General features: G+C 37.2%; 2 protein-coding genes across 22 annotated transcripts in view; one reads left to right on the top strand and one right to left on the bottom strand.

Annotated features, from left to right (window-relative positions):
* The window catches only part of PDSS1 (decaprenyl diphosphate synthase subunit 1), a 59,039-nt gene extending 38,603 nt beyond the window's left edge, over positions 1-20,436 (top strand). For 4 of the 8 annotated variants that reach the window (XM_027121699.1, XM_027121697.1, XM_027121695.1 and 1 more), the window contains 2 exons: positions 5,283-5,363; positions 8,139-8,592. In XM_027121699.1, the coding sequence (XP_026977500.1) occupies positions 5,283-5,363; positions 8,139-8,279 (222 nt within the window). In that variant the 3' untranslated portion in view covers positions 8,280-8,592. Of the gene's footprint in view, positions 1-2,409; positions 2,750-5,282; positions 5,364-8,138; positions 8,593-13,120; positions 13,230-20,328 lie in introns of those variants that run through there. The other 4 variants (XR_003435969.1, XR_003435970.1, XR_003435971.1 and 1 more) reach the window with 4 other exon arrangements.
* The window catches only part of ABI1 (abl interactor 1), a 105,780-nt gene continuing 88,670 nt past the window's right edge, over positions 8,575-25,684 (bottom strand). For 2 of the 14 annotated variants that reach the window (XM_027121681.1, XM_027121683.1), the window contains 4 exons: positions 20,371-20,547; positions 17,050-17,136; positions 13,146-13,331; positions 8,575-10,520 (listed from right to left, as the gene is read on the bottom strand). In XM_027121681.1, coding sequence (XP_026977482.1) covers positions 10,345-10,520; positions 13,146-13,331; positions 17,050-17,136; positions 20,371-20,547 — 626 coding nt within the window. In that variant the 3' untranslated portion in view covers positions 8,575-10,344. Of the gene's footprint in view, positions 10,521-13,145; positions 13,332-17,049; positions 17,137-20,370; positions 20,548-24,814; positions 24,896-25,684 lie in introns of all 14 variants that reach the window. The other 12 variants (XM_027121685.1, XM_027121687.1, XM_027121686.1 and 9 more) reach the window with 9 other exon arrangements.

Below are 25,684 nucleotides of genomic sequence, written 5' to 3'. Positions count from 1 at the left end.
CCAGGCATGGCTGATGGGAAGGTTAGATGAGGAGATGGAAAGCATTTCTAAGAGACCACAGCTCCAGATTTGATCCTAGTTCCAGGACTGAGGTGTCCAGGCCAGTCATTCCACATCTAAACTCTGTCCGTTTCCTTATCTGTAACATTGAGAAGATGACAGCCTTCCTCCTAAGGTCATTGTGAGGATTAAGTGAGATGATGTTCGTGCAGGTACTATGTAACTTAAGCACTGTGTGCATGTAAGGAAGCATTGTGACTCTTTCTGTGTGTCCTGGGCACTGACAAGGCGGATGGTGTCTACCTACATCTTGATGATAGGGCTGGACTTTGGCTGTGCCTCAGAGCCCCTTAAACAGGCACAGGAAGGCCTCCAAGCATGAGAAATTCTCCAGTTCTAGAAGTTTAATGGGACTGTTTGCTGCTCTCAGAGAGCCTCAGCCATTGCCTCAAAAATGTCAGGAAGTCAGTGGAATGCACTAGAACCACATAATTCCTCCTTTCTCCAGGTTGAGGGGCTGTCAATTAAGGAAGTAAGTTAAGCTACCTTTATATTCTCCTTAATACGGATGAAAAGCTGAGGAGAAGCGGCAGAGATGCTGTGGTGACTTGCAAGGCAGACATTTCCAGAACCTGCTTTGGCCCCTGGCCACGCTGCTTCTGGCTGTGCCAGATGCTCTTTGAAAGAAGTAGAGCCTTAGCTGGTGTTTGGACAGCTTTTGAATAGATTTTCATCTTAGTGGTATTTAATTTGTTATTGAGCAAAGCAGTAAAGTGGTCATCGCTGTGCCACGAAATCAGAAATTAGCTCTTTGATCTAAAATTGTGTAACTTTTAGTCTTCCGAAGATTTTGCCTCTATTCTTTCTCAAAATTTACAAAGATAAATCATGTCTTCCATAGACCTCGATGATTCCATTTTGATATTACAGAAACCTTGCTTTCGATCAGTTGCTGGTGCAGGAAAGGAGAGGTCATCTTTTGGTCACTATCTAATAGAGCCGTAAACAGGGTGACCCTCTGAGGAGGCTGATGCTTGGGGGCTGGGCCGCTTACCTTGGGCGGCCCAGTAGCGGACAGCAGTCAACCCAGGAACGAGGGCAGGGAATGGAGGTGCTGATGACCAGGCTCTGGGCACCCTCTCAGGACATTGAGGCAGAGGTGAGAAGTGCAAGGGCTGCTAGGAGTGGCTCCTTTCTCCCACACAGACTGACTCGCCCACCCAGAACTCAAGAAGAGTATTCATACGTGTGCCGCGTTCTGGCAAAAATCTGTCAAATCCCCTTGTGTGCATTAAAGCATGAGTGAGGGACTTTTTTTTTTGTTTGTTTGTTTGTTTTACCATTAACCCACAAAAAAGCAGAGGATTCATGAGCCATGTAAACGTAAGGCATCCTCAGATTCGGAAGACAAGGCGCTGGCTGCCGTGTGCACAGCTGCAGACATGAGTCTGTTCCCCAGGCCCTGGTGAGGAAATGTGAATAAGGAAAACAAGCTGGGCCGGCTGCACTGAGCTGCTGCAGCCCTGGGCTTATCAGGATGCCTGAGGAAGGCACCTTTCCCTGAAGAAGCCTGCATCTACTCAAAAGCCTTGGGGGCTGTGCTGATAGAAATCTTTACAAGTATAAATAATTGTCATGAGCCCCGTGATACTAAGTTAACACCTGAGTCCTGCTTCAATTTTAAGATGACTGAGAATGCTTGCCTCTTCTGATTGTGTTTCACTATGAACATATTTCAAAAGAAATGCATTTGCTTTTCTCTACACAAAGGAGTATGACTAATTCTGTGTTCAGATACGGAGGGGCAAAGTCGGGGAAATGGACCACTCCTACAGATTGACTTGTCAGTTACCTACAAGAGATTAAAAAATGATGGTTTAAAAAGGCAAGGAAAAGGAACAAACAAAAGCTTCCAGTGTCCCAAACCACAGTTGTGTGTGTATCACTGGGAAATCCCAGCATCACAAGGCACATACTCACCCTCAGCAGACAGCGCTTTTCCTGTCGGTCCAGAAGGCAGCAGGAAAAGGAGTTACAAGGCACATCGTGCAGCCTTAGAAAAGGGACACAAATAAGGCCGAGCACGACGCGGCTCTGGACAGGACTTGTTTCCTAAGCAGACTGATTGTTCTGTCTCACAGCACATGGGCCAAAAGTTAGGTTAGATACGTCTAAGTTCTTTTCAACTATAACATCAAGTTTAGGCTCTACAGCAGATCATACTGTCAAAAATTAGGTTCTTGGTCAGAAATTTGTCAAGATTTTGGAGCTAAGATTGGGGTAAAACAAGTCCCCAAAATAACATGAGAACGTGCCATATCTCCATTTAATGAAAATGCATTGTTTTTATAATTTGCAAAGGATTCTTTTGTTTGTTAACTCTGATCTCACAACTCCTTTTTGTGGTAGGTATTATGTGCCTTCTACAAGTAAGAAAGTGATGCTCAAAACTTGGCCAGAATGAAACCTCTGGTAAACGGCACAACAGGCAATTAAACACTCCATGTCTTCAAAGACCAGAGTCGTTTCACCACACGCTGCAGTGTTACTGCCTCTGCTCGTGGCGATCAGCGCAAGTGCCCCATGGGCCTGAGCCCTGGGAGGCCGCCCAGAGCAGAGGACTGGCTGATCCCGCACTGAAAAGGCACTGACGACACTCAGAGGAGTCTCAGTGTCGGCCTTCAGTATTTGTCCTTAACCTGCCCGTTTAGTGGAGTAGTGGCAAGATGTCTGTCATCTTTCTCCATAGGTAGGTGAGTTTCGTTTGCAGATTAGATAAATTAGTCTTTGAACTTTTCTGCTTATGAACATGGAGTTTCACTGGACCAAGACAAGCAGCCTTGGGAAAACACTTTCCCTATTTAGCATGCTGGGTTGTCTTGAAATTGGAGTTTGTTGATAGAAAGTCCCTCTGTCTGGAATTCACTATTTTTGACCTCTCTCTGAAGGGGTTTCTTGACAACAGGGTATTTAAGAAAAGCTTCTGGATTGCTGGGAGGTCCCAGAGATGACTGTCCTTCCAGGTATATGTGTACACATACTGTCTATAAAAACAAAAACCTTATGTTAAAGTAAACCTTTAAAGAATAGAGATTGGATTTCAAGATCTTCAGAAACCAAATGGAAGTGTTTTCTTTTTTTGGTGAGATTCCATTAGTTCCCAGATACCCTTTAAAAGCTCTCTCCTTCCTTCTGCGATCAGTCAGCAGACCTAAATGTCAGCCTGTAGTCATGCTTCCACTGCTGTCACCAGCACCAGCCCCGCACCAGCTGCACGGGCTTCTGCTCGCTGTGACTGTTGGGGCCTTAGAGTCACCCAAGTTCTGCTCGAGTAACAAGCTCACTACACTTTACTGATCGCCTTTGTCGTGAGTTTATGGACAGATTTCACAGTTGGACTCTGATTCATCCACGGATGATTTTCCTACTCGTAAAATCAGAGCCTAGGCCAACAGGAACCTTATTTCTCAGCACATCTGCCTGTTAACATTTCTTATTTCTTCCCACACATCCTGGGGACAGGGGAGCGCCTCAGGGAAGAGTTTGGTATTGATACTTGCACATTAAGACTGCACACACTACACGTGTCAGAGGAAGGATGCAGTCACACTCAGTGAAGGAAAAAAATTGTTTTTTTCAAATTTTGCTTTCTCAGTGCTTTTTATAGTAAAAGGAATCAGAGAAACCGCCCAATCAGCACATTTTACCATTGTTGTTGGTGCTGCAGAAAAAGCTCGTCTACCCTAAAAATGGTAATTTTACCAGATGCCCAGGACAGTATCACATTAGCTTTAAGGATATACGGCCTTATAGAAATCCAAGTTTGAAATGTGGTATTAAGAAACTAAGACCAATGCCTACTTGATTTGACTTTTGACCAGTAAAATTGATTTGAGCTTTCCTGATTTGTTTCCTATGAAACTTCAATTTTTATTCTTAAAAGGCCAGTACCTAAAACTAATTACGGGTTTTCATTTAAGAACTAACCAGTTGCCGGCTCTGTAAATTTCATAAGGATGTTACTAGCAGCCTCTGCTTTGTCTGGACACGTACTTTGCTCTGAAAGGAACATTCTTAATTCCTCATTTGCCATCATCTAGTTGAGACTTTTCTCTCTCTGCCCTATTTTTCCTTCTAGGATTACTAATACCGAGGCGGTGGCTACAGGACCACAACTGCTTTCATCCCTCGGGCTCACTGCCAGGGAAGCGCTGGCAGCTGCTGTGAGCACTGCCGCAGCCAGAACCAGACCCCTCTTAACCTCTTATTTCATGGACCCGGAAGTTGGTAGAACTAAGAGATTTCTGATCAGGTAGCTCAGCCCCTTCCTAACACAGATGAGCAGGCTGAGGGGCTCAGCTGTGGCAGCACCAGGACTAGAGCTCCAGGCTAGACAGTGTCCTGGCTTCCCAAGTCCGATCATGGTGACAGTTCTCCTACCTTGCTGCCAAGTACTGTAGAACATAGATTTTGTCTTCAATGCGTCTTGTACCTGTCTTCTATTTTCCTCTTACTGCCATCAGCTTACCACTGGTCTTTAGAATTTACTACAGCAACCCGACTGCTGCTTCTACCTCTGTCTCTCTAATCCGATGGTTCTCAACCTTGGCTGCATATTAGAAATGACTAAAGTTTTTCAAACTATGGTGCAGGGTCACGTGACTCCAGGGCCGGCGGTGTCGAGCCGCGCTGCCCTCGTCCCCTCCACGGGCCGCCTCGCGGAGCTCTGCCTGTGATGCCCTCTGCTCAAAGACCTCGGTAGCCTTCGGTTGTCACTCAGTTTCAAACTAAAAACAGATTGCCCACCTTCTTCTTAGGCCAGTGGTTCTAATTTGTCAGCAGAGACCAGCAGGACCAGAAGCATCTGGGGACATGTTAGAAGTGCACACTCGGGCCCCAGCGCTACTTAATTAGAAACCTCGGGGGAGAGGCCCGGTAGGCCCCTAAAGCTGAGAGCCATAAGAGAAGCCAGTAAGGAGATTTTAGAGGTGAACGCTTGCTCCTCCTCTCTCTCTGACTCGGCCCTGGACCAGGGATACAACAGAACAGTGGAGGGAACATGGATCAACGGCTGTCCCTCTTGTGCACCAGCTCGTCCCTGGACCCGGAAACGGGCGTCCTTAGCTCTGCTGCTTTTAATCGCTAGTTTACTGCTCCCCCGCCCCCATCACTTAAACATTTACTCACTTTTGCGGATTTTTTTTACCGGTTTTTACCTACTAGTGTTTGAACATTTGATTTCTCCCAAGAGCATTAAATAGATTTTCTTTCTTTCTGGTTAGTTCCCAGAAATGAATGCTATGATAATGAGACGGTTCAGTTCACCAGGAGATGTGGACAGAGCGAGACAATACGTATTACAGGTGAGAGGATTTCAAAAAGAAGAAAGGCAACAGCAGGTACAGTGTGGCAGAAGAGTTCTTTAAACAAATAACGTAACGAATTTTTGACACAGACTAAGTTTGATCAATTCTTGATTTGGCAGAAACTGAGAAGGAAAAAGTTATATTATGCATTTTTCTTCTAGAAGTCTTCCCATTCTAATGTAATTGGCCTTGGGTGGGGCTTGGACGCTAACATTTTGGGGAACTCTAAGGGGTTCCCACGTGCAGTCAGGGGTAGGCCTGTTGGTTTGCAGCCAGTCTCCCCCACGTCCACCACAGCAGCTCCGCTGTCCTCCCGTCACCAGACTCCCCTCCTGTCCGAGCCCTAGGAAACTGGGCTTTCCTCGTCCATCCTACATAACTGCAGTAAATGTGCGAATAAAGAAACGGTACCTTTGAAAAAATTTTAAACCAACATAGCAAATTAAACTTTAACCTTCAGGGGCTATAAGCTTATTTCAAATATAGCACCACATATCCTCAGAACTTTTCTGTGGAAGCCAGATCTTTTTGCACATTTTCAGTTTGGATCACTGTATTTTGTGAATGAGCCGTTTGGAGCCAATAGGTCTCATGAATGAGAGAGAGTGAGCAATTTTTAGTAAGCAGTCGTAGTCTGAGATCTGTCGTTAAGTCAAATACCTGAAAGAATTCCAAGTAATTACCTTTCAGATTTTTAAAATTTCCACAAAGCAAAACCCCTTAACTCTCTATACGGTTAATCATAACGTGCTATGGCTACCACCTTTTTAGAGGGTAGTTTGGCTGTACTATTAAAAACTCAGTGTGAGGGCAGCAGGAGCTGATAAAGAAGGCAGTATACCTGGGAGTGGTCATGGCTTCAGAAATGATGATGTTACTGACGGCTAAAGTGAGAAGTGGGACTGAAAAGAGGGAAATTAACTGTGGCTCTTACACCACACGCTGAAGTTCCAGCAAGCCTGGGCAGAGGTGCACTTAGGCAACAAGTCCACAGGAATGTTCCAAAGACCTGTGAACTCCAGCTGCCTGTTCAGCCGCAGGGCTCCTAGCCCGTATTCCCTCACTAAATATGAATGGACAAGTCGGGTTTATTTAGTAGGATTGCTAAATAGTTGATTAAAGCTCACTGAATGAAAGAGTGAGACCAAGTTAAACAGACTCAGGAAAAATAATAGGGGGATTCAAAAATACTGCATTCATCAAACAAGAACAGGATAATATTTTCTAAAAAACAGTGAATAAGAACGAGCTCTAAGAAATTTTAAATGAATGTGAAAAGCCAACTCTGAAGAACTGTTGGAATGTGACATTGAAGAAGTCTTCAAAATGAATACAGCAGCTTCTAGAAGAAAATGCGAAAGGCTCTTAACAGGATCAGTACAATCATGCAACAAATATTTCAGGAAGAGACTCAAAAAAACAAAAATCAGAAAAAAGGTGGTCACCTACAAAAGGAAAAGTTCAGTACTGGCTCAGGGTGCAGCGAAACCCTGGACTCTAGAGGGCAGTGAGCGAGGCCATCCAAATGATGAGGAAACGCTTTCAACCTAGAATCTGTATCCAGTAAACCATCCACTAAGTAGGAAGGCCAATGTCACTGTTACACAAAGAACGAAAAAGTTGACTTCCAGTATACAGATTCTGGGTAAGTTATTTGCTGATGTGCAACAGAACTGTGGAAACACCAAAAAGAGAAAGACATGGGTACTAAAACCAGTGGAATGAACCAGAGTTCAATGAAAAGTCATCCTGTGATGGCAGCTGTACGGCAGAGCTACAAAGCAGTCAGTCTAAGTAACGAAGAGAAGGAGGCAATTATATTCAGAAGTGAGCTTCCGTACGGTAAGGCAAAGCAAACTAAAACATGTCGTATTTTGAGTCATATTTTGTGTAACTTGGTTCAGAAAACCAGAGGTCTCTCAACCATGATACTACAAATACTGTTTTGAATGACAGAGGGAACCATGGAGAAGGAAATAAAATCACAGTACATGTCTAGATTCTGCAGTAAACATTTTGACATAATGGAAATAGTAAATGTAATTATTTTATTAGTGTTTAGCTTTTAGAAAGAACCAACATAAAAACATGGGTACAGAATGGAATGCAAGTCAAGTCTCTAGTGTAAACATAGAGCAAAGAGAAGGAGCACTGGTGTCCTCATCTTAAAGATGAAGCCAGAAGTCGATGCCACATGATGTGACAACAGTAATCTGTATTAGAACTAAAGATAGCAGGCAGTGGTCAAATTAGGAGACAGTATGGGTGGGCTAAATCCTTGTCTTTCTTAGCAGAAAGGCAATAGATAACAACTAAAATTACGAATTGAAACATTAAAGCCAACAGATAAAACTGGTGCCTTTGGAAGAAGGGAACTGTTGCTTTTCATCGTAAGCTCTTCTGTACTTTTATTTATCATGTATGTGTGTTAACTTTCACTTGGAATTTTACTGTATAGATTTTATATGCAGAACTTTTTAAAAACTCTAATGCTTAAATGAAAAATAGGGGGAAATAGAAGGTTACTTGATATTAATGAGTTCACTGCTTGGCATGCTAATAGAATAAAAACGTGCTTCTGTCTAAGAAAGGGGCCTAAAGGAAGTGGGCGGAGGAAGCTCTGTGAGTTGGAGAGAGAACATTTGAAACACAGTTCGGCTCCTCACTACCGGATCTCAAAAGTATGTTTTAACTCATATAGCAGGAATTTAAGAGCTGATCCCAGTGGGTGACATGCATCTGTTCTGTTGTATTTTGTCCTGTGTCCCGTAGAGCGATGGTGTGCAGCAGACAACCTACCTCGCCCAGCGGTACTGCCGTGAAGCAGTGAGAGAGATCAGTAAACTTCGACCATCCCCAGAAAGAGACGCCCTCATACAACTTTCAGAAATCGTGCTCACAAGAGATAAATGACAGCTCGTTCTGTTATTTCTGGCAGCTATTTTACCAGACTGTGCCTAAAGAATTCTGTGGAGTATACTTTGCTTCATGTGCAGGTAACCAAAAAATCATTTTAAAAAATTATTTCCACCTTATTAATGGGACTTTTTTTATTGGCAAAGTTTTTCAGAAAACTTTTTAAATGTCATTAAACCATCTGAATCTGTCATTCTAGTCCTGTAAACTCTAATCGCGGTACTTGACGGTTAGATGTGGTATTGTTTACACGGTTAATATCCACATGTAAAGCCATTACACAAATAAATAATCAATGTTAAAATTCAAATGGTTTATCTTGTTTCACCATAGGAGTAAAGATCATAAAACTGAAGTCTACATTTCAATCCACATTAGTTAGATTTTAACAGTATCCAAAATTTCATATAGGAGAATGGTTTATTATAAAAGACTGTACATAAAATTTAGACAACAGGTTATATACAAAATTAAGAGAACAGTCCACTCTAAAAAATGAAGAAGGTAACTGATCAATAGTGATACTGGAATCATGTTTAAAATCAACAAAGGCAAAATGCATATTCAACAGTCACATTGATTTGGTAACAATAATGGTCTTTAATTTTCAGAAATATACGTTTTGCACTAGTCTTACCATTTACTATGCTGTTATCTGTAATGCCCAGTACATAACTGTAATTTGAAATCCAAACAAATCCTCAGTACACAGAAACCCACAGGTGAGTGCTCTACTTTAACATCCTAGGCAGTATGCACACGATAAGAGAAAACATCCCTCTAACCCTCCCTTAAGTTAAGAGGAGACACACAAAGTGCACGTGTTGCATTTCAGTTATGTCAAAAGACAATACAAATCTGTTGGTCAGGTATATCCCTGTTCAATGATTAATACATGGTGCACCTTTTTTCCCCAATTATTTTATTTTTAAAATCTTTTTATGTTGCTAGTGCCAGGTAATGGGTTAAACAGTGCGTATTCAAAAATCAATCGCATCCACTTCTACCAAAAAAATATGTAAAAGATAATTATTTCCTTTCATTGAACCAGTATATCACAGTCCACTGGAAAACCAAAGGACTGATAGAGCAATCCTTAAGAATTTTACCTACAGCATGTGCACTTCCACACATTTTCTTAGCTTTGAAAAAGTTACTTTAGAAAAGGAATTCAGTAGACTGACTTGTAAATAACCATCTCAGATTTTAAATTCTACAAAAATCAGCCACTGCTGTTGGGATAGGTTGAGAAAAGGCTAAAATTTTTTTCCCAAGTTAATATATTGAGAAAATAGAACCATAATTCTGCCATAATTCAGTATCTTTTATTATTTTTTTAAAGCAAACCAGTGAAGGAAAGGACAAAAACCTTTGGTTCACTTACGTATTTATGAATGGACAAAATTTATAATGCAAATTCACTCATTAAAAAACTTCGGTACAAATGACAAGACTACAGGTAACCCAATTGTCTTTGTTTCACATGGAGATCTTAGAGACTCAATTCGTTTCAAGAGACCTAAGTACGAGTACTCCAAGTAAGTATTACACAAATTGGAAGCATCTTGGATTTTGTTAAGTATATTTCAATACATAAATTTGTATGCATGCTTTAAACAAACAGTATATTTCAAGAATGAGAGAGTCTAAACAAAAAGTATGACCAGCACCAGCATTTAAGTTTTCTGATTTTAATATTAGTCTGACAGAGCGTTAGTAACCATGCTGCACTGAAACATGTAATGGCACAATCTGAGTCATGATTTGTGAAATATTATACCCCACACCCCCAGAATATTTAGGCTGGTCATGAAGTTAACAATGTGTAAGTAAGTATATAAGCACAATCAGTGACAGACAGCCTCTTGTATAGATTGCTGTTTAGCAATACCCCAACTGCCTCAGAGATTTATGCTTACAGGTAGACATTCAATTATACCAATAAAACAGCATGTCCTGAACATATGGGCACATTTTAAAACATTTTAAGACAATCCTGTTAACCGTAATAGTCCCACAGTATGACTGAGTGATAATAAGAACCTACTTTAAAAGCAAAGATTTAATCAGTATAGTGCATGATCGATTCAACATAGTTCCCAGGGAACAGACCAGTCACTCGATTGCAGACTCCTTCATACCAGCCATCATCGTTCTTCTTTATTACATAGATGATCGCACCCTCCATAAATGATAGCTCATCATCCTTGTCTTTTGTATAATCATATATTGCCACAACTATGGAGAAAAGAGTTGAAATATCATGTCAGTGCACTATATCCAACATTTAATCGAATTTTAAAATGTAATACCAATTAACAGTATAGCCAACCCAACTATTTTAATGAAAAGTCTTAATTCTTAAATCTATATACCAGGTAGGTCAAGTAGCCAACCATGGCTACTAAATCACTAGCTTGATCTTCGGGCCAAACTGACAACTAAATTAGAGAAGTCAAGAGTTTCTACCAACCTAGGTAGGAAAGATCTCTGAATTTTAGGATTTATTAGATGTTTCAATTCATTCGTTCAAATGTCTACTAAGTGCCAACCACATGCAAAGCACCATTTTTCAAAATAACTAGTAAGCAAAGCTGCGTAGCCAATCAGTAAACCAGGTAACAACCATCTAATTTAAAAATATACATATACTGGGAGGTGAATATCCTACCCATCGCAGGAGAATATTCATGTAGTTTATGGGGCTATACCTAGATTTAAATATACATACACATATGCGCACACACACACACCCCTTAAAGGTCAACAAGAATTTCTATTTTTAAAGGGGAACTAGGTGAGTAAAGACTCATTAATTAAGACTTAGAGAACCATTTTGCAATTCTGTGATTATGCTGAGTTCAAAATATCCACTTCCTTTGCAAACAGTGTTGTGGAAAGGAAAGGCATCAAACAACTACCAGCTTTCCAAACTATTGGTTTATGAATTTAATTATTCCTTCCTCTGTCTTTACAACATAATTCTGAAATATGTAATTTTCTAGTATATGTGAAACAGTATGTCATACAAATTTTTTTTCATTAACTTACCTCAGGTAGTGTTTCTCTTAAAATAGAGTTTTTAAGACATTTAAGATCTTCTGGAACTCATTTTTCCCTTAAGAAAGGTGGCTTTGCCCCATAATTATCCTGAACCAGTGAATTACAATAAGGAAGAGACGTGTAGTACTGATCCACAGCATCATTTTCTAAACTGAAACAGGCAATCTTTTTTCCCCTTTACAAAACAGTATATGAAGTAAATCCAACAAGTCCATTCTCCATTTTAATCTTGTAGCAGAATCACAGTATTGTGATCACAAGCTCACTTAACATACCAGTTTTAAAAACACCAAAACATACAGAATAAATAATGTTAAATTATTATCCTGGTGTTTTGGCTAAATAACCACCCAAGAAAACCGAGTGACTGCTAGGGAGAAACATTTTCTTTGTATTCAGAGTCCCATTTTGAGTGGTACAGATGACTTTTAAACTGATCATGACAACACCTGACACCCTCAAAGTCATTCAGCAAAATGAAAATATTATTTCCTCGGGTTCTTAGTTCTACTTGTACAAAGAGCTGATAAAAACACTGTGTCAAATTAATTGTTTCTATTTTCCAAATCCCCTCTGTAAATGAAACCTAGTCCCACCTAACTTCCCCTCCCCCAGTGCATATATTCTCTCATTTAATAACTCTCACTGCTGAGTATTTAACCATTCAATGTCCATTCTATCTCCAGGACCCTAACTCCACATAAAGATCTAAACTCTCCCTTCTGTATGTACTTAACGGTAGGGTTCTTTGGAAATAGAAATCTAATATTCTTATCTACCTCTATCTACATGATTAAAAATTTGAAAATAGCTGTCTAGTCCCTCTGAAATCTTTTTCCTCAACTTAAAAACAGTGCTTTCAGCTGTTTCTTTTTATAGATGCACTTTCTAGATATTTCAGCCTCCTGAATATCCTCCTCTGAAGGCATTCTTGTTTGCAAGATCCTGAAATATGGTACTTAAAATTAAACATAATACTGGTCTACTATAAATGAATATTATCAGATTTGTACATATTAGGTTGAAGTTCAGCTAATGTACCCTAAGAATCTGACTTCTGGAACAGTCATGTCATACTGCCAGGTTAACATATTCAACTGAACTCCTATTAAACCAGGTTTTAGTCATCTTGTGATTTACAAAGGTGACTATTGAAGGCTTGGACTCTAACCCTACTAAATACCCTACTAAATACTAAAACTCTCTGGTTTAGACCAGGAGTCTGCAAGCAGTGGCCCATGGCCAAATCCAAGCCGGTGCCTCTGTTTGTCCGTGAAATTTTGCCGGGGCACAGTCGTGCCCGTTCACTTGTGTGCTACGACTGCTTTTTCCTTTTTTTTTTTGGCTGCACTGCATGGCTTATGGGACCTCAGTTCCCCAACCAGGGACTGAATGGAACCCTCAGCAGTGAAAGTGCCAAGTCCTGACCACTGGGCCGCCGGGCAAGTCCCCACGACGGCTTCTGTGCTACAACAGTGGGGTTGAGTAGTTGTGACAAGACTGAATGGCTGGCAAGTTTAAACTATTTCATTTTGCAATATATACAGCTATCAAATCACTCTGCTGTACACCTGAAACTAACATCACCACCACATTGTAAATCAACTATACTCTAATTAAAAAATAAAGAAAAAATAAAGAATCCTCACTTTATATTGGGAATGTACAGGAACTAAATCATCTTGGCTGGTAAAGCTATTCTCAAGGTGGAGAAACGCTGGACTCTGTGTTTTTTATGGCTCTAAAATACTATAATTAGCTCTTACCCTTTACAGCAGTTCAACGATGACTGTACCCTACCTTTCTCGATGTAATTTTTGGGGGCCCAAGCAGGATCCCCATCTGCATATGGATCGTTATACTGGACTACTGCGGCCTCCTCATCTTCATAGTCCACTGGCGGCGGCGGTGGCGGTGGTGGAGAGTCGTCAAACATGGGAATGTCATCTGGTGGAGGAGGAGGTGGTGGGGTCGGACTATCAGCAACTAAAACATCCAGATACTGAATTTGAATCAGAAATCAGACTAGACAGAAACTCGTAAGTTAACAGAATTGAAGAAAGCTCTAATTCGTATACAGCATGCACTATAATAAAACATGCAATGATTAGAAATAAAAGCTTGGTGTGTTAAAGCTTCTACTACTTTTAAGAATAATTTTGCAATAATAAAATGAGCTAAAAAATTAAGGGTATTAGGAAGTTCTACAAATTAATGAATGCAGAGGTTAGGAGACAATCTGTTTATAAGACTACAGGAATAAAGAACTTCCCTTATTCCAAGGCTCAGATCAGAACAAATGTCACTCTTTAGTTAGCATATCTCCCTAAATAAGCCTTACGTCACATTTGTCATTTGCACTATAGTAAACGTTATGAATAACATTAATGGTTTGATAATCATTTATTGTGCACATTCATGTCCCTGGTTTTGGCTTTTAAAAAGTTACCTTTAGTTCCACAGAAATAAGTCTCCAGTGGGTGGATACGTGTTTATTTTTTGTTTTTTTGGAGGAATAAAAAAAAAGAAAGCTGGTGGTATTAGGTCTGCTTCTATGTGTACGTTTTTCTATTATTTTATTTAAATTTTAACAAGGGAAAATAAATTTAAAATTAAATAATTCCAAGCTAGTAAAAAAAATCTCACTGAATATTTTCAAAAATGTTTGTATTCATAATCAACTTTTTTTTTTTTAAGATAATCAACTTCTTAAATGTAGAAAGCAAGCTAAGATTTTTACATTATTGCTAGTAAAACTAAGAATGGGACGAGGGAAAGACTAGATCCTAAAGATCCAATTTTCTAAGAATACATCCACAATAAAGATTTTAAAAATAAAGTACTGCAGGAAGATGTTTAAAAAAAGAAAAAAGAAAGGAACTCAAATCATGCAAAACAATAAAAATGACTCATACCTCAAATTCTAGATGGTTGTGGAATGTGTATGTGTGTGATTTAAATAATCAAAGGTGTAAACAGTGAAACAGGAAAATGTCAGGCTAGAACTGTGTTCAATGAAATATATGATACCAGATAACAAATGCTCCCAATATTAAGGAATTCAGAGCTGGAGCACAACTAATTCTTAAGTTTCTGATTGACAAATTTCTTTAAAAGTTAAAGACATATGAAAATGCTCTGATATAAATTGATACAGGAATTATATAATATCTGCAGTGGAGAAATTCAGAATACCAACATACTAATTCAAATGCCAATTTCTGGGGCTATTTATGTGATCAAAGAAAATGGTCATCATCTATTTGTAATATAGTCTTAAAGTTTTCTACACCCTATTTGGAATAATGCACTGAGAATATAACCAAGGAATCCAGATTTAAAACATAAGCAGATAATAGCCCTACTTGATAACCAATTTAATTCTGTGATTTCTATTTTATCCTGTTGGGGGATGAAAAAGACTATTAAGAAACAAATCCTGTGTGCTGATGCTCATTCGGATAGCTCTCAAACAGGTGTACAATTTATTTTTCCTCCAAATGGTAGGATTCATTTTATTTCTGCCCATCCCTTCTCCATAAAACTTGCAAATATTATTGAGAAGAAAATGCATGTGAATCCATTCTGACATTAAAGAGCCATAGCTCATGTCCTTAATATGGCTTAATGTATAAATTATATATGTTTGCCTGAAATCTTAAAGTACATTTACTCTTGATTTATACATAATTTACTAGTTTACTATGTCCAACTGCTGTTAATCTACACTGGCTTATCTTCAAATTACATACATTGGGGCAAGAGTCCAGTCAGTCTTATTCTCTGTGCATAATACTCTGTCTAGCACGACGCATGATTGTTCAAACGCTTTCAGATGTTAATCATAAACAGATGTAAACACACTGCTTTTTTCAGAGGCTTATGTCTTAAACTGAAACATTTATTAATAGGTTAACTGCTACGTGCATTCATTATCACCAATTTGAGTGCCATAAGTGAACGTTTATGAGAAGAACGAACACAGAAAATCTGTAATTCATAAAACATTTAAGATATTGATACACAATTTATCAACAACCTTCCTAACGTGCTTTTAAAGAAAACAGATGCCAAATAAAGTTGGGCATTCTGCAGCACAAGGAGAATTACTGACTCAAGTTCATATGTTTAGGAAAAAGAACTAAAATAGTACCGTGGGCCTCTTTAGCAAGACCATGCATGTACGTTAACACCGAATTTCTATAAAAAAGGGGTTATTACCAAAAACCTAATCAATGAGCTTTGGACTCACTAACTGGATGTTTATTATGGCCATTTTAAAATATGTCCTAAAAATTCTTGGCTCTAAGGCACTTCAAAAGTTGAATTGGCTTAGTTTTTAAACTCTTGCAGTTTTTAAACTCTTAGAGCATTAAGGACCAGCGATTTACCTTTGTTCACTTATTTTTAAAAGGAAGATTCACTTATTTTTACATGTTTAAACAGAGTTTCCAACCAAATGTAAACGATAAGGTTGGTTTATGCTCAGAAGTTTCAACATTTTGAAACTGTTTTAAAAGCCCATTAAATCACCAATTTCTTAAAGGTAGGGACTTTGTCTTAGACTGTGTATTCCTCCCAGAGCCTAGGACGTAACACTGAATAAACAAATACTTGACTGGACGAAGGGAGGAAATGTGGAGAATAACATAATAGGGTCAGCAAAAGCTGCACGGTGGAATTTGCCACAATGTTTTCTCCTGGAGGATGGGCTGGTCATATGAGTTACACATTTGTTCAAACCATTCTGAGATTTATTTGCATGGTGATGATCCCAAATGAGGTGAATTAGTACTGGACCACCTTACCATCTTAACCTCAACAGCTATTTTGGCATAATACAATTCAGTAATAGGGGTATTTTTCATTTTGCCAAATAACACTCACTATGATCATGTAGTTAGGATTATATATCTCCTAGAACGTCAAAGTACTCAGGTAGTAATATAAAAACTACTCTATCCTAATTAAATCCATATATTCAAAAGAATTTCCAAGTCATTAAACCTGACCTTCAGAGAAGACCTAAAAAAGGTGACAGATTTGCATGTTCAGAAATCATCCTCATGGGCCCACACATAGACAAAACATGAAGAGGACTCTACACTGATTATCACTCTTAACGGAGAGCATGGATGTAATTTACTTATTCTTGCAGATTCATTTTTATCCTAACAACAAATCTTAATAATAGGTTCAAAACGATTTACGTATAAAAATCTGAGGCTACAAAGTTTTCTCCAAAAATGTAACCAAAGGAGGAAAACAAAAACAATGAAAAACAAAATAAAACACCCGTCCCAACTGCATGATAAATTTAATCTCACAGTGTAACTACCTATACATCTTGATGAGAACTCAATTCCCCTAATAACTATTGAATTCAAGCTAGTAGTTTCCACACAATTTGAATTTTGGGGTTTGATTACTCTTTCCTTAAGAATCTGCAAAGATCAGATTTCATGTTTTAGAGCATATAAATACATAAGAAAACTTCAGTTTTGAAAGTCATCTGAGTCAGTAATCATGCACACAGAAGAAAAACTGAAGATCGTGCTCTTCAGTTTCAATAACATATCTGCACCCCTTTTCAAGATAAGATTAGCTTCTCAATAAAAGTAAGGAAAATGATGACTCATCAGCCATGCATGCTATATAAGGAGACAGCCTCTACTCTTGGATAGCTCGGTTTTTCCAAACTTACTGTTTTCCTGCACCCTGGCCACGAAGCCTGTGAGAGGTATCTGTGGAGTCAACTGAGGCATAGGGGGAGGGGGTGGAGCAATAGAAACTGGCAGCAACAACACAGAATGGGGGAAGTAAAACAGATAAAGGAAAGAAAAGGAAACAAACAAAAAGCAGAAGTCAGTTACAAAGACCACAAACATAAGTATGCAAAGAACAGTCTGCAAATGAAACAAAAAAAAAACAAAAAACAAAACAAAAACCTGCAGAACCTTCTTCAAGTTCATTTCCCAGGAGCAAACCTAAAGCTGAGTTGTGTTTAGCCAGCTGGTTAATTTTATTAAAAAACAAATACATTTGCTTTAATCCTAATGTTATATTGTTTGGGTAAGATTTAAATTTACCATCACTTTCACGCAATGAAATTTTTGAATTCTAAGGAAAGACTTTAAAAAAAACAGCTAACAGTGAAATACCAATAAAGGTTTCCAGGATGTTGTGTCTTCGCCTTATCTCTCTAACCTAACAGGTATGTCTAGCTTTAGGGTGATGTTGTAAATAAACCTAAATAAACAAAACGAATATGTTACAGGATAGCTGTTTATTCCATGTATAAATAAATGCATCAATTACAGGTTTTCTTTAAAAACGAATTTACACACAGCTCTTTAGGAAAAACCGTTGTTTGTAAAACAAGGTTATTATTACTTTTTAAGTTGACAGTTTTATTTTTAAAGACATCACTCTTAAATTTACTAGGGCATAAGAGTGCTCCATATACCATGTTAATTGTTCACTGAATTTCATGGAATATTTCAAGTGACCTTCCTTTCATCAATACTCTGAAAAAGGAAACCTAATCTAACAATAAGGTAAAATATGCAATTATTTGTATTAAAATAATTTCTAAAGAATCACTGGGTAGCTGGAAACATACTCTGTCTTCTTTCTGGAGAACACATAATTTATAGGAAACTGACAGCAAATGCTCATGTGGACAGCAAATGTATTAAAAATTAAAACTATCTAAAAGTAAATATTCATATATTTACCACCCTGTCTTATTTTAACAAGATGGTAATGGCCAAAGATTGCTTAGAAAAAGTCAACAGGACTGAATCACAAAATTCAGTTTACTGGTAGTCACCAAGAAGTGACACTAAACTGACAGGGAAAAACAACTGATTGGCTCCCAAGGATCATTTAATTGAAAGATTGTTTCAATTAATCCAATCTACAAATTCAGTTTGGTAGGCATAAAAATATGAAAGATGTTCAGTATACAAATAAGCAACAACTTAAAGCAGTATATGTGCATTAATATTCATTGTATGGCTAAAAATAACATTCAATTCACTATGAAATTAGTCCTGGTTCATTCTGATACTCTGTATATAGAAGTATACACAAGTATGTATATACTGGAACAAGTGTGTGTGTGTGTGTGTGTGTGCGTGTGTGTGTGTGTATACACACACACACTTGTTCCAGTATATACATATATATACTTTTAATAAAACATTATAGCTTTTTAACTTAAAAAAAAAACAACTCCCACAAACCTAAAAAATTTTTTTAGAAACAACCCTTAGTAATGAGCCATGCTGGTTAGTACATAAAGAAAAAGAGGCTATGTTGTGACAATACTAATCATTATCACCACATTTAGACAGAAGGGGAATATGCACATCAAAACACTAAAAACATTTACATACTACTACTACTGCTACTACAACACCAACAATAACTCAGGTTGAAGGATGATTAATTTGACAACACACAGTAATATATTTAAAATTTGAGGCCAAATTTGCTTTATGATGTCCAAAAATACAGTCATTCAGTAATGAAAATGTCTTGAGGATAAGCAACCCACCCAAGTACTGTTAAAACAGAACCACACAAACATGTATCAGGTGAAGAGTCACCAGAAACCCTATTTGCGGAGTAAACTAAGCGATGAAAAAAATAATGAACACAAAGATGGGATCTAAAAATGCAGAATATGAAAAAAAATTAAAAGTTCATGAAACTAGTGAGACTAATAATCAGATTAACTGTGGAATTCTCAGCCGCCAGCTACTTTTCATTACCAAAAGGAGACCAGGGGAAATGTGAGGTAAAATTCTAACTGGTAAAGTTTCTTAGTAGCTTGGATGAAAATTTTAGTCTGGAAAAGGGTTGTATACATTTTGGGATTATCTATGAGTTGTGATATTTCTGCTAAAGTGGTTTTCAGTTCTTAGGACTTTTTTTGTTTATAACAATTAGTCTTTAAAGTTTAACCAAAAAAATAAATAACAGAACTTTCTCCTTAGCTCTACTTTAAAACTTGTTCAAAACATGCATCATAAATGAAAAGAACTTAAAACCAACTTTCTATGTAAATATGGAGTATTCAGTGTTTTTTAGGTAAAATAATATAACATAACATGCAGCCTACAAAAGCCACATGGGGAAGTGTTTCAGTCTATGCCTGGTGATCACCGCTTCAAGCCAGTAACAAATACTGAACTGGCTCATTTCAGATTTCTCCTGGTTGGACTGAGCATTTTGATATGGAAAGTGGAATTAATGACTACCCTAAGCAATTTGAACTTTCTCACATTTTATGCCAAAGCTATTTTCTAATCTTATCAGCCTTTAAACACTGATTGCAGTTAGTGTTGAGATGTGCAATTTGAGGTGAACAGAAAAAAATCAAAACAAAGTCCTCCCCACTGTTACAATTATTAGAGACAGAATAAGCAGGCACCACAAATGGTTTTTAATGGTTTGGAACTCATTTCAGTATAGGTTAACAAGCTTAAAAGTGATAGCCAGCAATTTCATTATATTATTGTAAAGAAAAACTGTCACAATGTTTTTAAGTTTACTGTTATTGAACTGTATCAAACATGCCAATAAAAATAAATTCAGCTTAATTAATTTCAGTGGTTTTCTTCTCTAGTTCTACTTACAGTAGTAAAAATTTCATCAGTTAAATTTTAGTATACGAGTATACTCAGTAAGCCTGAATTTTTTTGAAAGGGATAAGCAATTATTCTTAAAATGATATGCTTCAAGGTCTAACTTTTTTTTTTTTTGGCCGCACCATGCAGCATGCGGGATCTTAGTTCCCCAACCTGGGCTCAAACCCGCACCCCCTGAAGTGGAAGTGCAGAGTCCTAACCACTGGACAGCCAGGGAAGTCCCCAAGGTTTAACTTCTTAAAACAAAAATAAACATGAAATAGCACGGTTTCAATTGTTGTCTATCACTGGCAAGAATAACAATTTCAAATAATTTCCTTCAAAAGGAGCTCCACTGCTGCCGTTAAACCTGCAAAGCACAAGCTTACTTGAATTCTGAGAATAAAGTGGACCTCCATTAACATGAGGCTGAGCAGAAAACTGAGCCGTCACAGAGGGAGTCCGTCTGTATCCACCAGAAGATGTCGAGGAAGTGGTAGAGTTGTGTCGAGAAATCTGCCTGGTCATTGTGCCATACTGGGAACCAGGAGCTGAGCCCGGGGCTGCTGAAAAGCATTAGTCAAAGGCAACCAACAAAGAACTTGAGCATTGCACGTCACCTCCGATGGCAGAACAAAGAGAAGGAGACTATCGGCAAGAAATGTTTATTACTTTTTAAAGCCCACAGCACAAAATAAAGAGAAAAGTAAAGATAAAACACAAACAGCTCTATCTCTGAAGTTACAAAAAGAAGGAAAAACAGATACTGTGTGGAAAGTGCAAAAGTAAATAAGTAATATTCTTAAGCCTTTTAATTTAGCATAATACCAAATGGTATTTTGCTAATAAAATGTATAAATTTTTTTCTGTAACATTTTAAAACATACAGCTTTTATATGTCAACTGTGTCTTTCCAAGAAAATAAGTACCAAATGATAGTCTGAGGTGGAAAGCATCAGTTTTTAGATGTGAATATCTTAATATCTGGTTTACAGACTTCTCCTTTCCATTGCCAAATCTTCAGAAGCACAGTATAAGAATCTATCCAGCCAAACCCAGCTTAAATTATAAAATGTAAACAATTAAGCATATTTTCCACATGCACTACTATATTTATTTGAATGTTTAATGTATTAGCAGTTATTACCAATACATATTATAGTAGAATCATTTTTAAGAAAAGTATAATTTCTAGTTTCAAAGCACTTATATATGTCAGATTTGTTGTATATCTCCCAGCTTTTAAGAATTACACATTTTGCCCTATCACTTACATTTCTGTAACTGATAAAGCTGAAAAAAATTTTGGACTCTGTAAAACATGGACATTTTAAGGCAGCTTTGTGTAGAAAATCCATTATCTTTTTCCATATCCTTGGAGGGCTTTTTTTCCGTACTACACCCAAAGCACATTTTTTTTTATATTATGCATATCTAAACTAACTAAAGTATTAACAATACTTAAAATTTTATTTACCAACATTTCAGAAGTTTAAAATTTTAAAGGTTAATATAAAGTTCAAAGCCTCTAAAGTTAACTATACCTTCCAAAGGTAACTTCAGGATTAACATTATCCTCCCAAACATCTAACCATGACTGAGCAAATAAAAAGACAACATCCTGGTTTACTTTCATTCAGTCATCCAATTTAACCTCTCCTAGAGGTCATATAAATTATTAGAAAAAAGCCATACAGCAGAGGTTGTTCATTAAAAGAAGTGCTAATATTCAACATTTTGGAGCTCCCAAGCCATAGGCAGTCACTAATTATTTAAATCATCCACATGCTCAATTCCTAAACAGAAACACACTTTATAAATAAGAGTCTATTCAAATGCCTTCATGAACGAGTAACTCTGGACAGGTAAGTTTTCCAAAGAGCTAAGAAGTAACCCTTTAACCATTTTTAATAGAAATCTCAATAAAATGATTTCTATATTTCTTTTGACTTATATAAAAACTGTATAAAATCCAGGTTATTTGTCTTGGTGATTTAAAACCAAAATAAAGCTATTTAATAGCAGTTCCAAACTATGCCTATTTTAGAATTTATTTTAATATTAAAATAAAATTATGAAATAAATAATACCAAACGGTGTATGATTGATATATACATAATCATACATGCTATATATAAATAATACATATACATATGGTTACATATACTAATATATATAATTATTTATACTGGTTATATATAATTTGTTTACATAAATAAATATTATTTATATTTTTATATATATTACATATATTTTTTAAGGAAAAATACTCAGCTCCAAGAACTAGAATATTACCAGTATCACTGAAGCTTGTTTGCCCCTTCTGAACCCCAAACTCCAAAACATATGTGTTAAACATTCTCTCTCTTCACTATACAGTAAGTCCCCTACTCACAAACCTTCAAGTTGCGAACTTTCAAAAGATGCGAACATGCATTCGCGTGTCCAATCACTTAAAGTTAGTTCACGTGTCTGATGTACACTGTCATGTGCGTGCATCCTCTACAAGTGGTTGTGCTTCCGTGTACTTTACTGTACAGCACTGTATGGAGTACAGTAGTACAGTACCTTTATTTCAAGCCCAGGATGTCCGGAAGCAAGTGTAAAAGCAGCATTGGTATAGCTGGTACTACTGTAATTTTCAAGGTACTGTACTGTAAGATTAAAAATGTTTTATTTTTTGTGTTTGTTATGTATTATCTGCGTGAAAAGTGTTATAAACCTATTACAGTACAGTACTACATAGCCAATTGTGTTAGTTGATACCTAGGCTAACTTTGTTGGACTTAGGAACAAATTGGACTTAATGAACGCGCTCTCAGAACGGAACTCGTTCGTATGTAGGGGACTCACTGTATGCAGTTTTTTAAAAATCATAGATAATTATAACCTTAAACAGTACACACAGAGACCTTGCAAATTTATAAACTTTCATAATGGAATGATTCTGTATTGATTATGTATTTCTGCTGTTTTCCTTTGATATTATCTTTTAAGATTCATCCATGTTGAGAAGTATATCAATATATCATTCATTTTTATTGCTTTATTTGCATATGAACATGCCACAATTATTTATCCATTCCACTGTAGACATTTGGGATACATCCAGATTTTTGCTATTATTATTATACCGCTACTGTGAACATTCCTAAATATGGTTCCTAAGTTTCTCTGGAACAGTGGTTCGCAAACTTCAGCAGTGATCAGAATTTCACCTTGAGGGCTTGTTACAATACAGGCTGCTGGGCTCCAGTCTCAGAGTTTCTGAATGAGTAGGTCTGGAATGGGACCTGAGAATTTGCATTCCTAACTAGTTCCCCCATGATGATGATGCTGTTGGTCTGTAAATCATACTCCAAAAGCCACTGCTCTAGTATAGTAGTTTTTAAACTTTATGGTCTTAGGATCCACTCTAAAATTAGAGAACCTCAAAAAATTTTTGTTGAAGTGGGTTATACCATATTAGAAACTGATTAATTACCATAATTAACTGATTAATTACCATATTAGAAATTAAAACTGATTTATCTTTAAAATACATAAATACACAAATACACAATCCATTAGTTGTCAAAAATGATGTTATCATATGTTATGTAGCCTCTGGAAAATTCCACTGTGTACTTGTACCAGAATGAGAATAAAAAAGGCAAATAAGTCTTAGTATTATTATGGATATAGTTCTGACCGCAAAAACTCCAAGAAAGGATTTTGGCAACCCCCAGGAGTTCCATAACCATGTTTTGAGAACCAGTACGCTAGGGCAAATATCTAGAAATGAAACTGATAAATCTAAGGTAGAAACCTGGTTCAACTTGACTGGGTAACAACAAATTATGTTCTAAAGTGACTGAATCAACAAATAAACTCCCACCAGCAACGTACCTTTCTGTTACTGCACATCCTCATCAACATATGGTACTGGTGGACTTCTACATTTTTACCTATCTGGTAGCTATAAAATAGTATCTCGTAGTTTTTGTTTTCCTGATTATTAATTAGGTTGAGGGCATTTTTTTTCCACATGGACTTTCTGCCAACAATTTCTATTACTTGGGTCTTTTGTTTATTACTTCCTTTTCCCCTCTCCTCTGAGTACAAGTGCCAACGTTTTGAAAAGAAGTTGCTAGATGGCTTTATTTCACCTAAGCTCTCAATATTTGAAACAGCTCTTTATCCATTTCCACCCAAATGCTACTGTGCATTTCTAGGCTGAATGGTTTTATACCAAGTCTATATTTGGAATTCCTTATATGCTCAATCCAGTCTCCCCCAACTTGGGAGCAATTTAAATGTATTTTATTGAACAAAATGTTTCATGGCATCCTCAGATGCCATAAATCCTGGGCTATATCAGAGTTTTTCAGCTGTGACCCACTGGAAAGCCTCAGGGTACCCCACACCGCACACCATTCTCTTTTTCATCTTCTTCCTCTTGTCCCCCACCTTCACCCCACTCCTGTGACTGTGGTATATACCAGGGAGTTCCAAATCAAGTTTCACTTTAAAAAAATATTACATCACTATTAAAAAAAATTTTTTTTGAACAATCACTGCTATAATATTCCTAGAAAAATCTAAACAGAACAAATGCAAACCACATTAAATTGGTTATAAACTAGGCATAGAAGCATCTGACATCACAGAGAAGTTTCTGTGTAACTTCAGAGGCCTTTCACCAGAAGAAATTAGTGTAAATTAGATTTAATACTTTAAACTTTGTATTACCACCTACAACCTAACAACTACAAAAGCGAGCCGTCTAACAGAGGAGCTTACTGTGAACTCTGCACAGTAAGGTAAATCACTCCGGTGGTTATGCAGTCTCACCTATCACAGTGTTCACGGGCAGAAGTAGTGGAAGAGGTGGTGCTGGTGGAGCTCCAGAAGGAGGAGGGACAGAAATGTTTTCTAATAAAATAGTTTATAATTCAGGTCAGAGTGCAATAAACAGAACTAATCATTCTGAAACAGTAAGGAAGTACGTTTTGGAAATAAGAAAAAAAGAGAAAGATACCCATATGTAAAGCATGTTCGAATGAGTAAGAATTTTACTAGGTAAAAAGATCATTGAGTTCACGCATTCATTAACTATAAAATATGCCTGTTTTTATAAGTAGCTTTTTCTCCCTTTTCAACAACATCCTTGAGAAACTAAGTATTTTTCCCTAACAACTTTTGATTATCAAACTTACTTTTAAAGTGTGTACTTTTAACACCATAAAGTCCTCCTTTCACTTAATAAAAAAATCAAGGGACCAATTTAATGCTCTGCTGTGATTTCTTAAATTTTTATATAATCTAAAAAGTAAAAGAGCTTCTCCTGGTTTAATCCCATTTTACATTCATGGCATTTTACTGAAATACGTATTGAATACCATACATAAATGTAGTAAAGTCACAAAACCAGCTAACAGTGGAGTTGACATACTTACTAGCCTATAAGGCAACATCAAAGTTCAATGATACATAATTCACATTAAAGACACTGATCTTTTGGTTGAATTATCAATAATATTGGTTTGCTCTTGAAATAATAAATATCATTCTTGACTTGTGCCCAAGGCAAGTATTTCTAAAGCAAAATGTCCAAAAAGTTATTTAATAAAGCTATTTAATATGCTTTTCTATAAGTAAGGAGAAACATCTGCAAAACTCTAAAGACCCTGTGAAAACCAATCAAAAATTGTTTTTAAATTT

Source organism: Aethalodelphis obliquidens, unplaced genomic scaffold (genome assembly GCF_003676395.1).
Source record: "Aethalodelphis obliquidens isolate GAN/ISIS:26980383/991018 unplaced genomic scaffold, ASM367639v1 scaffold23, whole genome shotgun sequence".
NCBI classification, from domain to species: domain Eukaryota; kingdom Metazoa; phylum Chordata; class Mammalia; order Artiodactyla; family Delphinidae; genus Aethalodelphis; species Aethalodelphis obliquidens.
This window is presented reverse-complemented; position numbering and strand designations above follow the sequence as displayed.